Source organism: Caloenas nicobarica, chromosome 19 (assembly GCF_036013445.1).
Source record: "Caloenas nicobarica isolate bCalNic1 chromosome 19, bCalNic1.hap1, whole genome shotgun sequence".
Taxonomy (NCBI): domain Eukaryota; kingdom Metazoa; phylum Chordata; class Aves; order Columbiformes; family Columbidae; genus Caloenas; species Caloenas nicobarica.
The window spans coordinates 6,479,407-6,498,723 of record NC_088263.1 but is presented as its reverse complement, the minus strand read 5'-3'; the positions used below and the strand labels follow the sequence as shown (position 1 = coordinate 6,498,723).

Here is a 19,317-nt window from a genome sequence, read left to right as displayed (position 1 = left end):
GTTCTGTCACCTTCCTTTTATTGTCTTGGCATCTCCATCCAGCCCCTCAAGTACAGGGGAGGAACAGAAAGCATCTGCTTGCAAAGCCACATATTCCAAAGAAAATATCCCATTTCAGAAAACTAGTGGCAGAAGACTTCATACAGGTGTAAGATAATAAGGCAGAGCTCCAATCTTTTCTGCACAGCACCATTTAGTTAAGAAAATCCATGGGATCACTAAGGAATTTCTACTATATCAAGTATTGCAAAGATTTCTGGAAAGGTACAGCAAAAGTAGGGAGAAGGTGCAGATTACAAACAACTCGCAGAGAACAGAGGAGAGTTTATTATAGTGTCTTACAAGAGTACTTTTTCCTGTCCCTTCCTCCTAAGAATTACTGTAGGAAGCTTGGGTTGGAAGGCAACACAAAATGGAACAGGTTTTTTACACTACGCTGCTCTCCGTGAGATGAAACTTCTTCCCTGTGCTCTAGTTCTCAACAGATGCTTCCACACAGTTTTTCCAGCAGTCTGTCGTAACTGCTCGCCCCTCTTGAAACAATCCACTCTTCCAGCCTTGTCCTTGGGGAAGAGAGCTGTGATCTCCCTTCTGGCTTTGTAAGTTGACTTACAAGAGATAGGAAAAAAAAATGGTTTTGCAAAAAATAAGTTATAGTACCAGCTTTCAAACTGAAACATACAGTACCACCATACCCTGTGGCCTATCTGATGTCCTGTCTCATTTTAATAGAGCTTTTGTAAGTCAGATCCAATGTCCTTGTGAAAGCTGCAAGATGCTGCTTTATTCTGATGCACCTTCAAAGCAGATCCAGTGCTCAGGTCCTTCAGATGGTAACAGAATTACTCACGTTACGCAAATACTGAACAGTTCTTAAAAAATATATATATTTGCCATGGCAACTGAACACGGGTGGTTTACTACCCACAGCTACTTAAACGCAGAAATTTAAACAGCCTTTATTCCTGATATCCTAGATGAGGATCACTGCTTTCTACAGTTAACACTCTGGTTGTCCAGCAGTTTCTACAGCAGCTCCCACTCCATATGAACACAAACTCCTATGGCAACAGGCACAGATGAAAAGTTAAAAAAATAAAAATAATCAAGATGGACAGAAAGGTCTCACTTCAAGCAGCTTTATAATGCAGGAGTCTGATTAGAGTGGAGATTGTAAAACAGGCAGCAAGACCGAGATGTGCCAGTCATTTTACCTCTGCTTATGATGGCATCGAAGGCACATGATTACTTCTGAGCCCGTTCAGCAGCTGTCCTTCATCTCTGAAAGTTCAGGTCAATTGTGCTTTGAATAAACACTTCTCTGGCATTACACCTGAACTGCTGCATTGTATACTAGAGATACAGAAAGTGTCCATGCACAGCCCTGAAGCACTTTGAGCTGAGCCCTTGCCCCGTGAACTCCGGGATCACACAAGTCAGAGGCATCACCAGCCACAGATGGCAGGAACATCCCCCTAGGGATGCAGCATCCAGAGAGCTGACTGCCTGGGTGAAGAATCAGAATGGGAGAAGGATGGAAAGCAAAATTTGCTTGGAGGAGCTCGGCATTCGAGGTTGCTACTACAGAACCCCAACCAAGCCAGTAACCAGCAGGAGTCTCTGCCAGGACAAGCTCACTACTCAAGTTCACAGCTGGATTCTAACAGGATTCCTCAAGAAATAATTCAGACAGCAGCTAAGCTAGTTATTAGTCATTTGCCTTGTTATTCATTTATGGTTGCCACTTTGTTCGTTCTTAAGAAGCCCTCCCTTGAGTTTTAACAGAAAAAAAAAAAATCCAGTGCTTAAGACAGAGACTAGCAACTGAATTTTGTAAGGCTTTGGGCTGACTCTTATATATAACCCATGGGCTTCCTAGTGCCATCAGCATCCCACTCAGTACACCACCAGAAGCTGTACAGATCACAGCAACCCTGAGGTAATAAAATTATAATATAAAGGAAGAGATGGAGTAAACATGAGATATGTATGATAATCTTGCCACCTAGAAGAGATTCTGAGAAAGACACTCTTGCTCATTACACAACAGGAGCAGCAGTGGAAAAAAAAAAAAAAAGGTCAGTATATTTCAGTTTTTCCTTTGTTTTACACACACGCTCCCCTTAATGGTACCCGTGCAGGCTTCCCTGCAGAACCGTCACTAGTGTTAAAAATCAGATCTTCAGTCTTTCTATCTGTACAAAGTGCAGTTGGAATTGATTTTGATCTCCCAAACTGGTTGCAGAAAGGACAGAAAGTTTTCCTCTCCCTTCTGCTTAGCTCACCCCATCCTAGTTCCCCTCCCTCCTAAGAAGTTTTTAAAAATTAAAAGCCCTACTTAAGCATGATCAACTTGAGATTAGTTTTGTCATCATCTTCCAAACAAAAGAACCAAAACACACAGTCAATACCTCACCCACCCCAAAAACAATAGTTCCATTTAAAAAAATAAATAAATAGTGTGTATATTTCATGCTGAAAAAAAAAGAAAAGTCACAGAAAGGATTCATTTTTGGTTTTCCCTCCCCCAAACATGACACCAGGCATTTTCTCCCCCCGCCCTTGACGTAGACACGATGGTACATTCCAACCGGCAATGTGCATCTGTGTTAAAAAATGAGTTTCTAACTCCTGCACGGTCCCACATGCATCAGGGAGCATCCAGCTAGCTGCTAAAGCAGAGCAAAGGCTTTCAGGTTTGGGGAATGGTCCCTGCCTGTTCCTTTGGTCCGTCTGGTAAAAGGCTCCTCGCTGCTCCCAGGTCTCTGCTCTTGTCTCCGTTAAAACGTGCGCTCTGGTCCCCGCACTTCCCGTGTCACTGGAGCTTCGTACCCAGCTTGCGCTGTCTGTTTCTGCAACGGCAACATGGAAGGTCAGCACGGTGGCCCCAACACCGTCGCGGGGTATTGCAGCAAACCAGGGGGTAAAATAGGAGGATTAAAGTAAGGCTCTGCTTAGCTCCACATAAAAATAAAGCTGCCCCCACCAGTCGACAGGAGATTGGTCCTTCCTACTCTTTATAATCCTAGAACATCTACTGTGTCTTAAGTGTGCACAAACTCACATGTGGATGCAAGATTATGAAGATTTCTGCCCCTCTGCTCTGGTGAGACCCCTGCATCCAGCTCTGGGGTCCTCAATGCCTGTCAGAGAAGGGCCAGAGAATGATCTGAGGGCTGGAGCAGCTCTCCTATGAGGACAGGCTGAGAGAGTTGGGGTGTTCAGCCTGAAGAAGGCTCCAGGGAGACCTTATGGCGGCCGATAAGAAAGATGGGGACAGACTTTTCACCAGGGCCTGTTGTGACAGGACAAGGGGTGATGGTTTTAAATTAAAAGAGGGGAGATTCAGGCCAGATATGAGAAAGAAATTCTTTTTACAGTGAGGGTGCTGAGAGCCTGGCCCAGGTTGCCCAGAGAGGTGGTGGATGAACCACCCCTGGAGACATCCCAGGCCAGGCTGGACGGGGCTCTGAGCAACCTGAGCTGGTGCAGATGTCCCTGCTCATGGCAGGGGTGGCACTGGATGAGCTTCAAAGTCCCTTCCAACCCAAACTGTTCTATGATTCTATAAACAATTGCTTGCAAAAAACATGGGCTAGGGAGCCAAAACGTTATTTAAATGAAACACTTTTTTTAATCTCACAATCCCCAGATTCACATTCTAGATACAGTAGTTAACCCACAACTCGGTATTTCTTTACTCTGCACCATCCTACCCACATGCTAGAAAATAAATTAATAACTACATCTGACAAGCCACCTACAGCTCCCCCACTCCCCAGTAAAACTTACCTTGCCTCTGCTCTCGTGACTGTGTATTCAAACCACAGGATGTTAGGAATGAGGCTGGTGTCCCGGATTAAAAAAAACTCTGAAATTGGCCTGAAAATGGACAAGGTGGTGGAAAGGGACAAATAATTAGACTTTTTCTCCACCACAATTTTGACTAAAAAAAAAAAAAGGCACAAAAACTGCTCCAGACTTAACATTACTATTCTATCACCCTTCAGGCTGCCAAAACAGCTCCTTGATACATTTAATCAAAAAAAACACACAACTCTTCTCTTTTCTTTCCTTATACAATGTTTCCAGACTATATTACATTTAAATGGCTTTAGGAATTTCACTAGGTCATCAGATGTTCATTAAAGGTCTGTTCTGCCTGACAAGCTTCTTCAGCACTCTGCCACACCTCGCAATGTTACTAGGGCTTTACAAACGTAGCAGTTTAATAAACTTCTCTCTCCCCCACCCACATCAGACAAAGATATATGATCCTTTGTATATGCGTGAGGAACAAGCAGGTTACACAACAGTCAGTATGCAAAACTGGGACAGAACCCAGGAATTCTTGTTTCTAACATCTGTAACTCAGGCGGCTCACAGAAGTTTGAGCAGCCCGTTTACAGTCAGGGCTCACACAGCTATAACTAAAATTTTAGAGACTGAAGTGTGCTTTGCTTCAGATGCAAGGTACAATTTTGATACTGATTGATCAGGAAAATATTCTTTTGCCAAGTAATTTGACTACACCTGTGCTACCAGCCCATTGCAAAGGACTCATTAAATGAGGAAAAAGCAATCCACAGACTCGCAGGAATAAAACCTCCACAAATAAAGAGACTTACCATGCAGCTATCCTTGGGAAGAGAGGAGTTAATATCTCTTGTGTGAAGGCAAACCAGGCTATGGCCATAATGCTTCCTGCCACACCTCCATATAAGACTTGGCTCCAGGTGTGGTAAAGCAAATAAACCCTGTGGTGGGAGAGAAGAGTCACCAGACAGGCTTTAAAACAAGAGGACATGACTCAAGGGCTGAGGTTTCACTGGATCCTCAGACTTTCTGACCAAGTTATCCTCCAGATGTTAAAAGTGGTTACTTTTTTTTTTTAAGCTAAAAAAAAAAAAAGGGGAAAAAACAGTCTTCCTTCGTACAGCAATTTTGGCTTAGAGTGCTTCTAGTTTGAGCTTAACTCAATAACCCTCCACATTCTTCTTCATATATCTCTGGATTACCTGAGGAACTATTACTGTTGGTTCCCACAAGAGACTTTTCCAAAGTCAGCAACAGAACAAGTCCCCTCCAAGCCGCCAAAGCTGGGGTTTAAAGGCTTTTAAGAAAACAGACAGCATTTTTGTTGTGATTCTGTTGCTCTCAAATGTGACAGCACGAAGGCTGCACTACCACAGCGTTTTTACTGGGACTGCGGCCATTCAGAAGGCTGTGTGAATGGTCTGGTAAGTTATCTATGCACATCAGCTACATGAGTCACATTCAAAATTCTTTTCAGCCATATATCATAAAGCCACTAAGATCATCTTATCTGACCCTCTGCCTCACACAGGCCACTAGATTTCCTTAAATTTGCATTTTAATTAGACCATATATCTCTTATGAAATTGTCCTGTCAGAATTTTAAAAATAACCAGCAATAAGGAATCAGCTCTAGTGTACAGTCAACTGTGCCAACAGGTTATTACTTTCCTGTGGAAAACATGGCCTTATTTCTAGCCTGAATTTGTCTAGTTTCCAATCACTGGAGCTCATTTTATATGCATGCGTATATTTTTTTTAATCTACTAACAAGAAAAAAATTGTTACCAAAGTTTCATTTTCTTTATTCATCTTAATAGAACTAAATCTCGCAAGTCAAACAGCTATAAATGTTTTTATCAACTAATGCTCAAGCAAAACAATCAGTCCGATCAAATGTCGCAAGGCACATGCTGCAGAGGCCAGTGTGCCGAGGCACAGCGCAGGGCTGTCACGGTTAGTGAGGCGGCGAGGCTGGAGCATGGCAATGGATCTGATGTGCGTTTGGGGCAGGCTCAGCCAATTTCGGCTTTTATAAATGTGAAGCACCACACACGCAGCACCTTTGCTTATTTGAAGGGTCTCGTGGCAACACAGCAGCTTCCGCAAAGCTCTGACTCATACAACACAGTTGAGTTAGGTCAGAAACGCAGGATAAGGAACGACAAGTCTCACGGCTGTCAAAGGCCGCGAGACTGTATGAGAGCATAAGACAAACAATTGCTCCATACCTACTATATGAGACTAGCAAAGCCACTGTGACGAGGCAGATGGACAGCACATGTCGCCATAGTAAATCCAGAAACCTTGCATTGTTTGTTTGGTGCATTCTGAAAGAGATGGAGAGCCATTAGCACTGTGGCAGGGAGCTGAGCGGTCCTTACCTCTGTCCTCACTACCTCCGAAACCCCCGTCAACGCTCTACTCCAGTGGGGTCATGGGCAGCTCGATACCATCCCAGCAGCAACCTGCCCCACTGGCAGCAGTTACAGAGAAGCCAGAAAGCCACACACCACTCTCTCTCTCTCCAACTGTTAACGGGGATTGCTGTGATGGAAGGCAGAATGCTCACAATTACTGCATTTGATGCGAAAGGCACGTGCTGAGCATATGCAACAGGGAGCCAAGACATCAGAATCCCTCCATCGTCCACAAAGCTAGGAGGAACCATGAGTTTTGTCTTCCTCCACACACGGAGCCACAAGACAGAGCCATGCCCCAGCGAGAATTTCAGAAAAGCACAGCACAGCGTACAAAACCAGTACTTGCTAAGAGAGATGAACTAAAAAGTCATGCAAGTGGGCGACAGGAATCACCTAAAAGATTGCAGACAACCCCACTGATAAAACTGAGTAGACACATGAGAAAGCAGCTCTTCTTTCCTCCTCCCTGTTCCCCCCCTCTTCCCTCACACTGGTGGATCATCCTGGCTTAGAAAAAGCAAATCAGGAGAGCTGGACCCAGATAGGCAGAGACCCACCCATACGCTGCGGTTTTCAGCAATGGTAACTACCGTCCTACATTCAGATGGAGATAGACATGCTTCATCCACCCTCGCCACAGCAAATTGTGCAGTTCCTTGGATTTAATTCCGTTATGCCACTGAAGTGGCACGCAACAAGGGAGCCATCTGTTTCAGGTGTTTCAACATATTAACAGCCAAAACCTGACATTGAATTTTTACCTTAAATAAAGGAACAGAAAGGAATAGACAGAGAAAAACCACATGAATTGGGAGTGGCTGGACGGCATCCCATATTTTGTGGTCACTGTTGAATGGGCTTCTGGGAAGAGAAGAAGAAAGAGTATGGTCAAGGTCTACTCTGTGCATAGCAGCTGGAATGCTCCAGATGTGAAGCCAGACCACTCTGCTGGAGTGTGTGCACATGAGTTCACAGGACACATCTCTGCTCAGATGGCTCTGCCAGCCTTCTTACACCCAAACATCCAAAGCCAACATGAGGCAAAGGGGGAAAATACCCTCCGACCCCCCACAGTTAGCATTCCGCTCCAAACTCAACCGACACCGTGGGCCATACCGTACCTTCGCAGGGCCGAGGCTCCCGGATTACATTTTTTATTAACCAGTTCACTCCCTCGTTGAATGCCAGCCCTCCCAAGAAAGAGATCTGTGAAGGCAAGACATGTCATCCTAACTCAAAGATCCACCTACTTACCAGGCTCTCTCTGGTGGCAAAACCCCAAACCATATGTTTCTAGTTTTCTTTTTTGACTACTTAAAACCAATGGCTTCAAAATCGTTTAGCTGCAGAAGAAAATAATTTCCTTTTCAGCTCATTTTGGGTATTTGGAAACACATTGTGTATAGGCAGCTTTTCAGCAGATGATACACGGAAAGAGACAAAAATGACACCGTAAGGGAATTACGTTAGCATACTTCGGCCAGCAAGTGTAGAAAGCGACATTTTTTAACAGGGCACATTTTAAGTAATTATTTTTCCTTGACGACCAACAGGGGGAGTGCACACACCATTATTTGGGTAAACAGGTGGCTTTTTAGGATTTCTGGCTATTCTCTCTATGAATATTTTCATCCTGAAGTTGCTGTCTTCAGTCTAAAACGAAGTCACATTCTGGACTGAGCTAGACTGGTAGCCTTTCTTTTTACTCTTTAATTCAACAGTCTGTACACCTCCCCTAAATTAGCCCTGCTGCTTTGACCGAATTCCCAGCTGGTGACGATACTCTGCCTCTTCACACTCCATCCCATTCCAGATGATGAAGCAATTTTTCATGCTGTGTCCTGAGCTACGGGTCAGGCTGCTGCAAAGCATCGCTCTCCAGCTCAGCAGTGACCTCCCACATAAAAAACTGGGAATCAGCCTCAAAACTTGCCTCATTACCAATACCTAGTGAGCCCTTCTACTAAAAAAAAAAAACAAGCCTATGGATTTGTGCAACAGTTACTCTAGATTATTCCCCCTTTTGGGTCAACAAGAAACTTTCAGGTTGCCAAAAATTAACAGCTGCCTCTCCTAGCTGTCATCGGTTTAATAACCGAGAAGTCCCATTCCCAGGTCCCTTGAGCCGCTGGTTCCCATGACACCATGGCCCTGTATTAGAAATGTGCTGCCAAAATCCTTTCACCGGCCCCATTTTATCTGTTTACTAAGGGCAAATGTTATAAGAGGTTTATACCTCCTAAAGGGAATTTATCCATGACACTGATTCACAGTTACCTGTCAGAGCAGACAGAAAGCATTACGTATTACAAAAACATCCCTTGTTGGTCATTTGGGCAGAAGCAAGTCTCTTTTAACTCTGGTATTTGATGCACAGCTGGGAAGTGACCCTTACAGACAGATGTGCTCCCTTGGGAGTCTGTAGATTTTATTTCGTACGCTATTTCTGCCTCAGTACTGTTCAAAGCAACTCCATCCTACTGAGTTACAGACACCACCTCCTGCACACGCTGCCCATCTTGCAGGAACCCACTAGTGCCACAATCCTGCTGGATCTCGGGGGCGTTCCCACTCAGCAACAGCATTCTTTGGCTCCTTGGACACCTCCCTCGATGTTTTTGGACAGATAATGCCCAAAACATACCAGAGACTAACAGAAAAGTCAGTAAAGGCCAAGCGGCTTTTAACCTGGTACAGGTGATAAGTGTCTCCTGCTGTTCTTTGACAGGAAGATCACCTTACCTGAGCTTGCTCTTTATAGACAGAAAAAGAAATGTGAACACAGAAGCACCAGGTGACAAAGAAAAACACTTTTGTCATAAGGAGAAGCTGGGAAGGGAGAGAAGGACTCACCGTGTGAAGCTCTCTCTTGAATATGATGAGTGTTACAAAGCCAACAATAATGAATATTGGACCAAGACTCAAATAAGCTAAGAGCTGCCCAGAGAAATCACCTAGGAAAACAAACAAGAGAAACAAATCAGCTAGAACTTCACAGGTACTTGCCTGTCCCCAGAGCGCGGGTCAGTCGGTGCCCTGAATCGCGATGAGCAGAGCGGCAAACTCAGCACTGCAGCAAATCTCCATTTTGCAGACCGGAGGAGGAGCCGAGGCAAAGGCAGCAGCGCTCATGTGCAGGTTCCAAAGCAGGGATGAGGAGCTCAGCATCCTTCAGGAAACATCCCTGCCAGCCAATTTACAACAACCACCATGGGTGTGGGCCCAGAGTCACTTTAATCCCACATCAGCACAGGCTGCTGCTGCAAGAAGCAGCATCTTTCCCTCCCCCTCATTTCTGTGACCTCCCTGTGCCAGCAGTTACCAGCAACCGCCCCCCAAACAAATCCTTTCCCGCTCCCTTACAAAAATGGGTTAGTTTTCAGCTGGATCAGCTCCTTAATCTGTCTCACCATGGGTCTGCACGAACACTAGCATTAGCAAAATGAGCAGGAAATAAATGGCTTAACATAGCGGGAGATGAAGGGGAAAAAAGGAGACGCTGCTTTTTAATCAGTAGCCCACTTGTGTGACACAGAAGTGACCTCCACCCTGCAGAGCCACCAGTCTGGTCTTCCCCCAGGGAGAGTCAGGGAGCAGCGACAGGACCTCACACAAGGTCATAAGGTACCTCAAAACCATCAGCTTTATCCTGAACTATCACAGACACAGGAGTGGGCAGATCAAAGAATAATATATTTCAGTCTAAGTTTCTCTTGGACACAGAAAAGTATTTGGAGAGAAGGTGTCAGCATAAACTCCAAGGAAACAAAAAAATTAAGAGTAATTTTGCTCCAAGACCAGCAACTAGCATCAGGAGAGCAAGAATTATCTACTACAGAATCTTTAACAACAGCAGTCACTGCAAAAATATGGCGTGAACCTCAGCAGCAGCTTAAGAGACAGGGTGCTTTCTATATTGGTTCTCAGAGACTCAATCTTCTCCATCTCGTCACTGAACACAAAAGAATCAGCCCCCCATTTATCCTTCCTCCCTCCTCTCAGAAGGAAACAAGATGCTTCTGGCAGGCTCAGCATTGGACTCATTCCGGGATCAATGCGACTGCAATATACTGAGTCTCCCCAGCCCATGCGCCCACATTTTAAAACAGCACTTGGTAAAACGGACTTTAACCATTAGCCTCTGAACACTGGAACTGGGGAAAAAAATAAAGCTACTGCACCACTACAAAGTTCACGCTGCTGATGCTGTTGCCAGATAGTTGTGGTTACATCAGGTACAGTGCACAGATACCTCTCGAATTCCAGACCCTGGGTTAGATTTGGGAACCAGCAACACCATCAGCAAGGATTACTTACAGGACTTAGTTTGCAACACCAGCGAAATAAGGAGGAGTTGGAGAACAAAGCCCCCAAAAATACTGGGTTTTCACTGGAGTGAGCTTCTGTTTGTTTTTAAGGTGAAAAGCATTAGAAGACACTGAATTTGAAAGTTTCCTTGCACCATATGGCAGATTAGCCTTGCACCAGGTGGGTTCCAATGTATTGTGGTAACACAAAGTGGATGTAGGTGACAGTATCGGTTACCTGGCAATGGCAAATCAAGCCCCTTATGGCTTTACATAAATCTCAAACTCTCCACGAAACTAATCCTGTCTTAAATGATGACAGAATTCACGAGATGAGCCACCAGACAACCAAAACTACCCCGAAAGCCACAGGAATACTTCCCAATGGTTTCAATTCCAGCGTCACCTCAAGGAATCACCGCGTTTCAGGACACTCACTTTGTTAATCCACGGCACATAAAGGCTTAGCACTTCAAGACTAAAAGCAGTAATTTTGTCAAGTAGAAACCAAAACAGATTTTTTGTCTTCTCAGGTAGGGTCTATTTCTTGTGCAGATGGTAGAAGAATACTTCAGGAAGTAGTCTTTAATTTAAATAGCAGCAACCTCAAGATCTTCCATTATGTTCCATAATAATAAATCAAGACACCCAGACTTCAATAGCACACAACCCACCCTGAACCTTGAAACAATTGCTCCCAGATGCTGCTGCAGGCAGAGGACCGAGTCCTTTAATCAGACAACCTTAACACAAACATTCCAACTGCTCATTTAAAATACAACAGACACAGTAATAATAATATTTCGTATTACTGTGGCTAACAGCAATCAAGCAGAATCACATTTTGAAGCTGCTCTTTCAAGGGGAGGAGATAAATAAATAAATAGCTGTGCAGTGAAGGCAGCACTTTTGCTGTGCCCTGGGAGTTACACCAGAACTCCCTAATGCCATCAGAAATGTATTCGCTAGATGAGCAGTTTAAGGCAGAGCTGCACTAACTAAACCAGCCCAGAAACAATGGGAAATCCCCAGTGAAGAAGGCAAGAAAGCTCCGAGAGAAAGGCCAGCGCTGATCCCCAGGTGCAGAGCGTGATTGCTTGTGTCGCTCCTACCTATTGTCGCACTCCAGCATGCTCGGAGATTTATTCCCAGGGAATTGCAGGAAAGCTGACAGTTTGAAGTCCAGCCAGATGTAGCAAACTGGTCCCGACCCCTACCTCTTAATAAAAATTAAGTTTTCTTCATTTTACTAAATTTGGGAATTTTGAAGCAATTCCTCCTATCAGTAAAAACTGAGACAAAACCTCCGGAAAAAAATGCGAAAGGAAAACCTATTTAATACATAGCTTGGGTTTTGGTTTAAATCCTGCTTTTTAAAAGTCCAGCCTTCCCTGGACATCATTTGTGGCTCAAGATGCAAAAATAAAGAAACCAACTACCTCGTTTTTAGGCACCCAAGAGATAAATAGGTGAAACGCTCCTCATAGCTCAGAAGCACGCTGGGTTTACAGCCTTCATTCAGCATCTACTTCTGCTCTGATTCAACATCTTACCCAGCATTCTTTCAGTGGAAATATCCAAGCTTTACCACAATAGCTTAACCTGTATATCATGTAAAAATGTGAATCAACAGCACCCTAACCACATCCTACCGCAAAATCTAGCTTTACCACCACTGCTTCCTATTGAAGCGCCTATTTGTGGTGCTGCTGCTGGTCGTATGCTCTTCACTAGATGTATGTGTGCAAGTTGCACAGACAACACGCAGCATATTGTGTGTCACATGCGTTTACACCAGTAAATATTCATGATGGATTGCCATTTCCTCCACTCGCACATAGCCTGATATCACAAGCTGTGCGACAGTAAAAATATCTTCAAGAGGTTTTAAATTACGGCATAAAAGGCACATATCAGACATGAAACTTCTGCAGGAAGATTAAACATAAAACCCTACATTAAAGCAGCCAGGCAACTGAGAAATATCTGCTTCTCTCAACAGCTATTACTTAGTTATGAAATGAGCCCTGACTGGCAAGTTACCACCCTAAACAGAAATCACAGCAAGGGTTATCAGAACAAACATTCCTATAGGAGCAACACGGGCTGATACCGAATAACGACGAGAATCGCTGGGCCAAAGTAACACCCGGTGGGTTAATCCTGCACATTTGCCCCTCTGGCTCTGCCTGACTGTAGTAAACACCCTTCACAAGTGAGGAAACAGGAACTCTGTGTCATTCTGCAGAGAAAGGGTTTGGCACACCAGGTTTCTCTCCTTAAAGAACTTGTCTGACGTGAGACGAAGAGGTCCAGAAAGTCCCAGAGCTTTAAGCAGCCCAGCTGCACTGAAGAGAGGAAGTTTGTTTTTATTTTCTTTTCTCCAAATAATAATAAAAAAGCCAAAGAAACCAGGACTTCGATGTTTCTCCAGTGCAACTCACCCTACAGGCAGGAAGTCCCTGAAGATGAGTTTTAAGTCTGCAACACAAAGTCATCCCATGCAAAGCAATGCACACGGGAAAAAACAACCCTAATTATACACACAACATCACAGGATTATGTTTAGTTGTTATCAAACAAGAAACCCTCAGACTTAGTGTGAGCCAACACCTTCAGAGTCGTATTCAATGCTCTGCAGCAATCAAAAAGGCAAGAACAACATTTTTAAGAGCGACACAAGTTACTCTCACGGCACTACAAAAATTTCTCAATGAGATTCTGGTGTCACCACCTAAAAAGGGATAGTAAAGAAAAGGCAAATAGAAAGGGGGCAAAGATAACAAGAATGAAACAGTAGACACTCAGAAAATACCAGATAACTCAGATTTGCAGCTGAAAAAGGAAAACAGAGGATACGAGTGTTCTATAAAGTCATGAATAATACGGAGAAACACAGCAAACATTTGTTACCTCTCACTGGACATGACAGAGTGTTTGATGAAATTACTGAGCAGTGGACTTAAAAGCAGAAAAGAAACAATAACCACATTAAGTTACAAAGTTCAGTGCCAAAACCACTTTGAAATCTAAAGCAGAAATGGGTTCAAAGAGCAATTAGACATATTTAGAGTATGGTTTTTACATATCTATCCCAGGAATGACAATCCTGATGTCATCACAGCTGACTACTGGACAGACATACAGAGGGAGGATCATTCCTGCCTACCTGCCAGCAACCCCGCACTGCCCCATCGTTCCCCGGTCTCACCAAAGTACAGTGGCTGATATGAAAAGCTCCAGGACCAAACATTTCTGAAAGCAACACCAGGACAATATTTTTCAAGACTGTCCTCTTCAGCAGCAGGCTTTAACAGGCTGCCAACACGGCCATCGATGGTTTCTTTGCTCTACGTTTGATCTTGACATTTATTATACTATGGGAAATATACTGATGTATATTATATTATGGGCAACACCTCAGGCCTCCAGACTCCATTACTCAAATCACCTCACAGCTGACAATGTTCATCCACTGCTTCTCATTTGATCTTGACATCACAGAAAGCCCCAGATAACTGAGCAGCCACACAGGCAGTAAGGCTGAGGGTTTGGTGTTTGCACTGTATCACTATTGATAAAGAAACATTAGATAAAGACAGGGAGGGTGAGCAGCCCTCTGGAGATACTTCTCCCCTTCACAATAACAAGCAGAAGCCCAAGAATGGGCTCCCTCTGCCAGACAGAAATCAGCAGTGGCTGCTTCTCGCCTGGTCACAGCAAGAGGGACCATCGCTCTTGGCAGCTGAAAGCTGGGACGGCAGCAGTTCTGCACTTCAAGTCTTTAAAAACATGAGATTGTTTTAAGAGGAGGCTGCACCCTGGACCAGCAGCCTCTGGGGTTGACCGAGAGCAAAAGACAATGTTTGCCACACAACAAGGCAGCTTAATAATTCATGTTGGTAAAAGCAGGATCTATTCCTCACTCTGGCCCCGCTCTATCAGCACAAGGCTACATTAACTCCATGTGCTGTGCATACCGCCAACATCACCATTTTATAAATCTACTTTATCCAGAAGCTTTATGGACCTGGACTTAAGCTGCACACAGACAGAACATAAAGAGCTTTCTAAATAAAGTCTGAGCACTTTCCCCAAATCCAGGTGAAAGTATCAGACCTGTCACCCTACTGCAGAGCATTTTTCTAGACCAAAATAAGTTAAGAAACTCTTGTACCTCCAGCTGGTTTAATGTTTTATTCCTTTGTCTCACTTTATAGGCTTCCATAATTACACGTTTTATCCAAGACAAGCACAGTGTTCATCTCCTCAATACATAACCCAAATTTCGGTGGCGATTTACCCCCTTCACACAATCACCTTCTCCATTTGCCTGTTTAAAAGCACTCAATGCAGAGAGAAAATAATCACATTATGTCCTATTCTTTAAGATCTGACAGATAATCCTTGTGCAGAAATTTCAACCACCTTTTCCAAAGCAATCCAACAAATAGCGCAGAGGACATGCTGTGTATACTGCCAGGTTCAGATAAGGAGATAAGATACAAAGATAAATATATCAGTAAAACTGGGAAGATTATTCCCCTGTCTCCCCCAAACTGTCACAATAATACATTTAACAAGGAGGATGGCAGAAGAATGCACAGGGTGAAGGAAAATGTAAGACAGAAAAGGAAATGCCGATGTTTCACATAAAGTGTCACAGAAAAACATACAAAACAGCCACATTAGGGGAGCAGTGGGGAGAAATAATATATTTCCAGCACCAGATCTTTTCAGTGCCGTCACATTTCAAGTCTCCTGGCTCAATGGGTAATTTCAACCGAGAAGATCCGTAAGCACTTTAAAAGCTTTAGGCATTGCACTAGTAAGAGGAGCTTTCATCAGAACTAAACCCAGCTGTCGAAACAGGACACACAGCAACACTTCATGGCAAGTTAGGGACTTGCCAGGAGAACTAGCAATATTGAGGACAGCATTAGCACCAAATTTGGATTTTGATGACAATCAGCTGCCAAAAAGTATATTTTTTTCTGCCTCATCCAAAACCAGCATAGCACAAAGCACCTGGAGAGGAGCTCCTGAAGACCACGGTTACTGAGACACTGCTTAGACAGCCATGATCTGAACACAGACCCACTTGCTCCTGCACGCTGGCAGATCAGGGATTCATCCTGCTCCACCAGGTCCCCAGCAGAGCCACAGATGCCACCAGGCAGCCGAGCCCAGCCCAGGGACAAGGCCACCCCACAGATCACAGAATGTCAGGGATTGGAAGGGACCTCAAAAGCTCATCCAGTGCAACCCCCCCGCCGGAGCAGGAACACCCAGATGAGGTTACACAGGAAGGTGTCTAGGCGGGCTGGAATGTCTGCAGAGAAGGAGACTCCACAACCCCCCTGGGCAGCCTGGGCCAGGCTCTGCCACCCTCACTGAGAAGTTCCTTCTCATATTTAAGTGGAACCTCCTGTGTTCCAGTTTGTATCCATTGCCCCTTGTCCTATCATTGGTTGTCACCAAGAAGAGCCTGGCTCCATCCTCCTGACACTCACCCTTTACATATTTATAAACATTAATGAGGTCGCCCCTCAGTCTCCTCTTCTCCAGCTCCAGAGCCCCAGCTGCTCAGCCTTTCCTCACACGGGAGATGCTCCACTCCCTTCAGCATCTTCACGGCTGCGCTGGACTCTCTCCAGCAGTTCCCTGTCCTGCTGGAACCGAGGGCCCAAAACTGGACACAATATTCCAGATGCGGTCTCACCAGGGCAGAGCAGAGGGGCAGGAGAACCTCTCTGACCTACGACCACCCCGCCATGGTGTGGCTCCCGCCGGCTGTGCCACACCAAGGCACAGACCTCCAGCACCGAGCCGGCTGCCCGGCACGGGGGGGACACCGGCCGCACGGGGCTGTGGGGAAGGGGGACACCCCGGGGGTGGCACCGGGGCCCCCCTGGGTGGGGCCCACACCTGGAGGCCCAGGGGCAGCCGCACATGGCCCGGCACACCACACTGCGGGGGGGGGGAAGCTGTATGGAGAGGAGGCAACGACAAGAGAGGGTGGGCCCGACCCCGGGGGGGCCTCCCGGCGGCGGGACAGGCCCGCATTCCGCTCCCCGTCCGGGCTGGCAGCCCCCGGAGCCCGGCGCTCGCCAGGGCGCATGCGCAGCACCGAGTCCCCCCCCGCCGCTCACTCTCCGGCAGCGAGTCCCACCGCCCCCAGCGCGCAGGCGCCGCCCGCCGCCTCAGGGCGGCCGCTCAATGGCTCAGTATCTCGCAGCCGCCAGCCCGGCCCTCGGGGGTGCCCCGGAGCGGCGGGCGGGTCCCGCCGGGGAGAAGCGGCGCGGCGGGGAGGCCGGGCGGAGGCGAAGCGAAGCGTTACCTGCGGGATACTCGACGTGAGTGAGGGAGACCGGCCGCCACGGCGCGGGGAGCGAGCACTCGCCGACTGCGGCCATCTTACCCGGATACCGGGTCGGGCCGCCGCGGCCAATCGGAACGCACTTAAGGGGCGGTGCGACCAATGGGCGGGGACGCGGAGAGCCGCGGCCCAATGACGCCGCGCGGCAGGTGAGGCGCCGGCCAACCCGCAGCCACCCAATTAAAAATCCAACCCGGGGAGCGGCAAAGCCAATGGGCTACTAGTAGCGTCGCCCAATAGGAGTAGGACGCAGGTAGCGGGGAAACCAATCAGAAGAAAGGCGGGCGTCATGACCCTTCGTCATTGGCGGACGGAGAGATGCAGATTAACCAATCACCGGCTTCCATTGCCGCCTGTTCTTAGCCAATCAGCGGCGCCGCTGGGTGGCCGGCCCGGGGGGCTGAGGAAGGGGCGGGTGAAACGGCCCCGCGGGGCTGGAGCGGCGCCGCCTCACAACCCCCGGGACGGGGATCCGGGGAGGCCCCGCTGCCAGGGAATAAAAAACCAAACCGTCCTTAGGCCACCTTTTCCAAGGGTGAAAATAGACGTTTTTAAAAAGGGATTCTTTATCAATGGCATCACTAGAGGTACTGTGTAACAAGATTATTTCACGAGCCTAAACATAACATTTCCACTTGCTCCTAGCACGGGAGTGATGAAGTGACAAGGGCTAAGCTGTGCTGAAAATGCCTCTTTTTTTTTTTTTTTAACTTTTCCTTTTTGTTTAAAACTAGGAAGACAATGAATTTTTATAGCCACATCTCCTTCAGAGCTCTGTAAAGGACGAGCAGCTCCTGTGTGAACATAAAATTCCTGTTCCTGTGTAAACACGTGAAAATAAAGCCTGAAATGAAGAATAAAGTCCTTGCAGAACCTGACATGAAAGCAGGACGATGATGATGATGCTGCTGCTACTCTGCACCTTTAAAAGGTCCTACAGAGCCCAGGCGACACCTGGTCCAGGTAATACCTTTTTTTTTTTCCTCTCCAAATACCTTTGACTACTGAAATCACCCATTTTGAAGACCCAACTGAAATGAATGTTCCCATATGTGACCCCAGAGAATAACACTTACCTGGGGAGCCTGAGGAAAAGCGGAACACAAACAGTGCAGCCCTTCAAAAGTGGATACACGAGCAGCATCACACAGTAACGCCTGCAGAAGGCAAATACACCCCCAAACCAAACCACCCAAGTTAATTCAATCAAAAAAAAAAATAGACCACTTACACAAAAATAAATAACCAAGGGCAGGACAAGAAGTGATAAATTTCTTCAGTAAAGGGTTGCCTTTAATTTTTATATGTCAGGAAAGCACATGGACCAGGATTTCTATCCCTTAACATGTTCCCTGTGAAGTAAAGATTTAGGAACAGGGAGAAAACTCGATTTCCTGCAGTTGTAATATGCCTGTTTTCAGATAGCAGTTATGATTATATACCATTAATTTCAACAGGCTCTTCAAAGCTGACACACTCTCTGGCATCACAAGAAGAAAAATAGCATTCAAACCTTATTATTTGCAAAGAAGGAGCAAATATTTACTGCAGAAGTTCAGTTCATTGCAGAAGACTGCTACGAGGTAGCATGAGTGATTTACTGCTTTCATTATTCAAGTTAAATAAATCTCCTCCCTTCCAGGCTGTTGAATATAGAGCTGTGCTGGCAGAGTGGATTACATTTGATCTATGTACCATGACAAGTACTGAAAATTGTGGGCTTCATTGCTGCGTTCACCCACTCCTTCCTGAGCAGCAGAATAAAGTGTCAATACACGGAACAGCCTTTGCTCTGTTCCTGCAGCGTAAGAAAGCACAAAGCTGCTCTGGAGATGGAATATACAGTCTGACACCGTGGAAACCAAGAGAAATTCCTTTTAACTCCTTCAACTAACGTTCAGGGTGTGGCATGAGACAAAATTTTCCTATTCATGAACATTTGCGTATATCAGAGTTCATGACAGGCTCACATTAATGCTAACCAAGGCTTATGTTTTTTAAGTGCATGGATGAAATCGTTAATCGCTGTGGAAGCAAACAGCCTATCTGATTGAGTCTGGTTTCTGTATCATGTGAAAAAGAAAGTATTTAAATATACTGTAATTGCTTCAGAAGAAGGAGAAGAGTTTTCTGCGTTGCTCAGCAGATGGGCAGCTCTGATACCAACCCACAGTCCTCACCCGAGGTTTCTCTCCCATCGTTTGGGAGGCTGGTAAGTAGGCTACAAAAACCTGGACAATGTTTAAGAGATTCTGCTCCTTACTGGGATTTCTGTTATCACTTTATCAGTGTCTGCCACCCAAACACAATCAAAACACCATGGAAAAAAGAGAAAAAAAAAATCTGGAAAATGAAACTCCAGAGTTTGCAACCACTGCTCAGAGGACAAGGA

At 45.8% G+C, this 19,317-nt stretch overlaps 1 protein-coding gene across 1 annotated transcript; it reads right to left on the bottom strand.

Moving 5' to 3' along the window:
* Positions 1 to 10: 10 nt before the first annotated feature.
* DOLPP1 (dolichyldiphosphatase 1) lies at positions 11 to 16,976 on the bottom strand. The gene is made up of 8 exons (XM_065648763.1): positions 16,887 to 16,976; positions 9,093 to 9,193; positions 7,361 to 7,445; positions 7,001 to 7,100; positions 6,048 to 6,146; positions 4,629 to 4,757; positions 3,793 to 3,882; positions 11 to 2,852 (listed from the first exon to the last, which is right to left on the bottom strand). Exons 1-8 carry the CDS (start codon positions 16,960 to 16,962, stop codon positions 2,816 to 2,818), a joined length of 717 nt encoding a protein of 238 aa, XP_065504835.1. The 5' UTR covers positions 16,963 to 16,976; the 3' UTR covers positions 11 to 2,815.
* Positions 16,977 to 19,317: the final 2,341 nt, after the last annotated feature.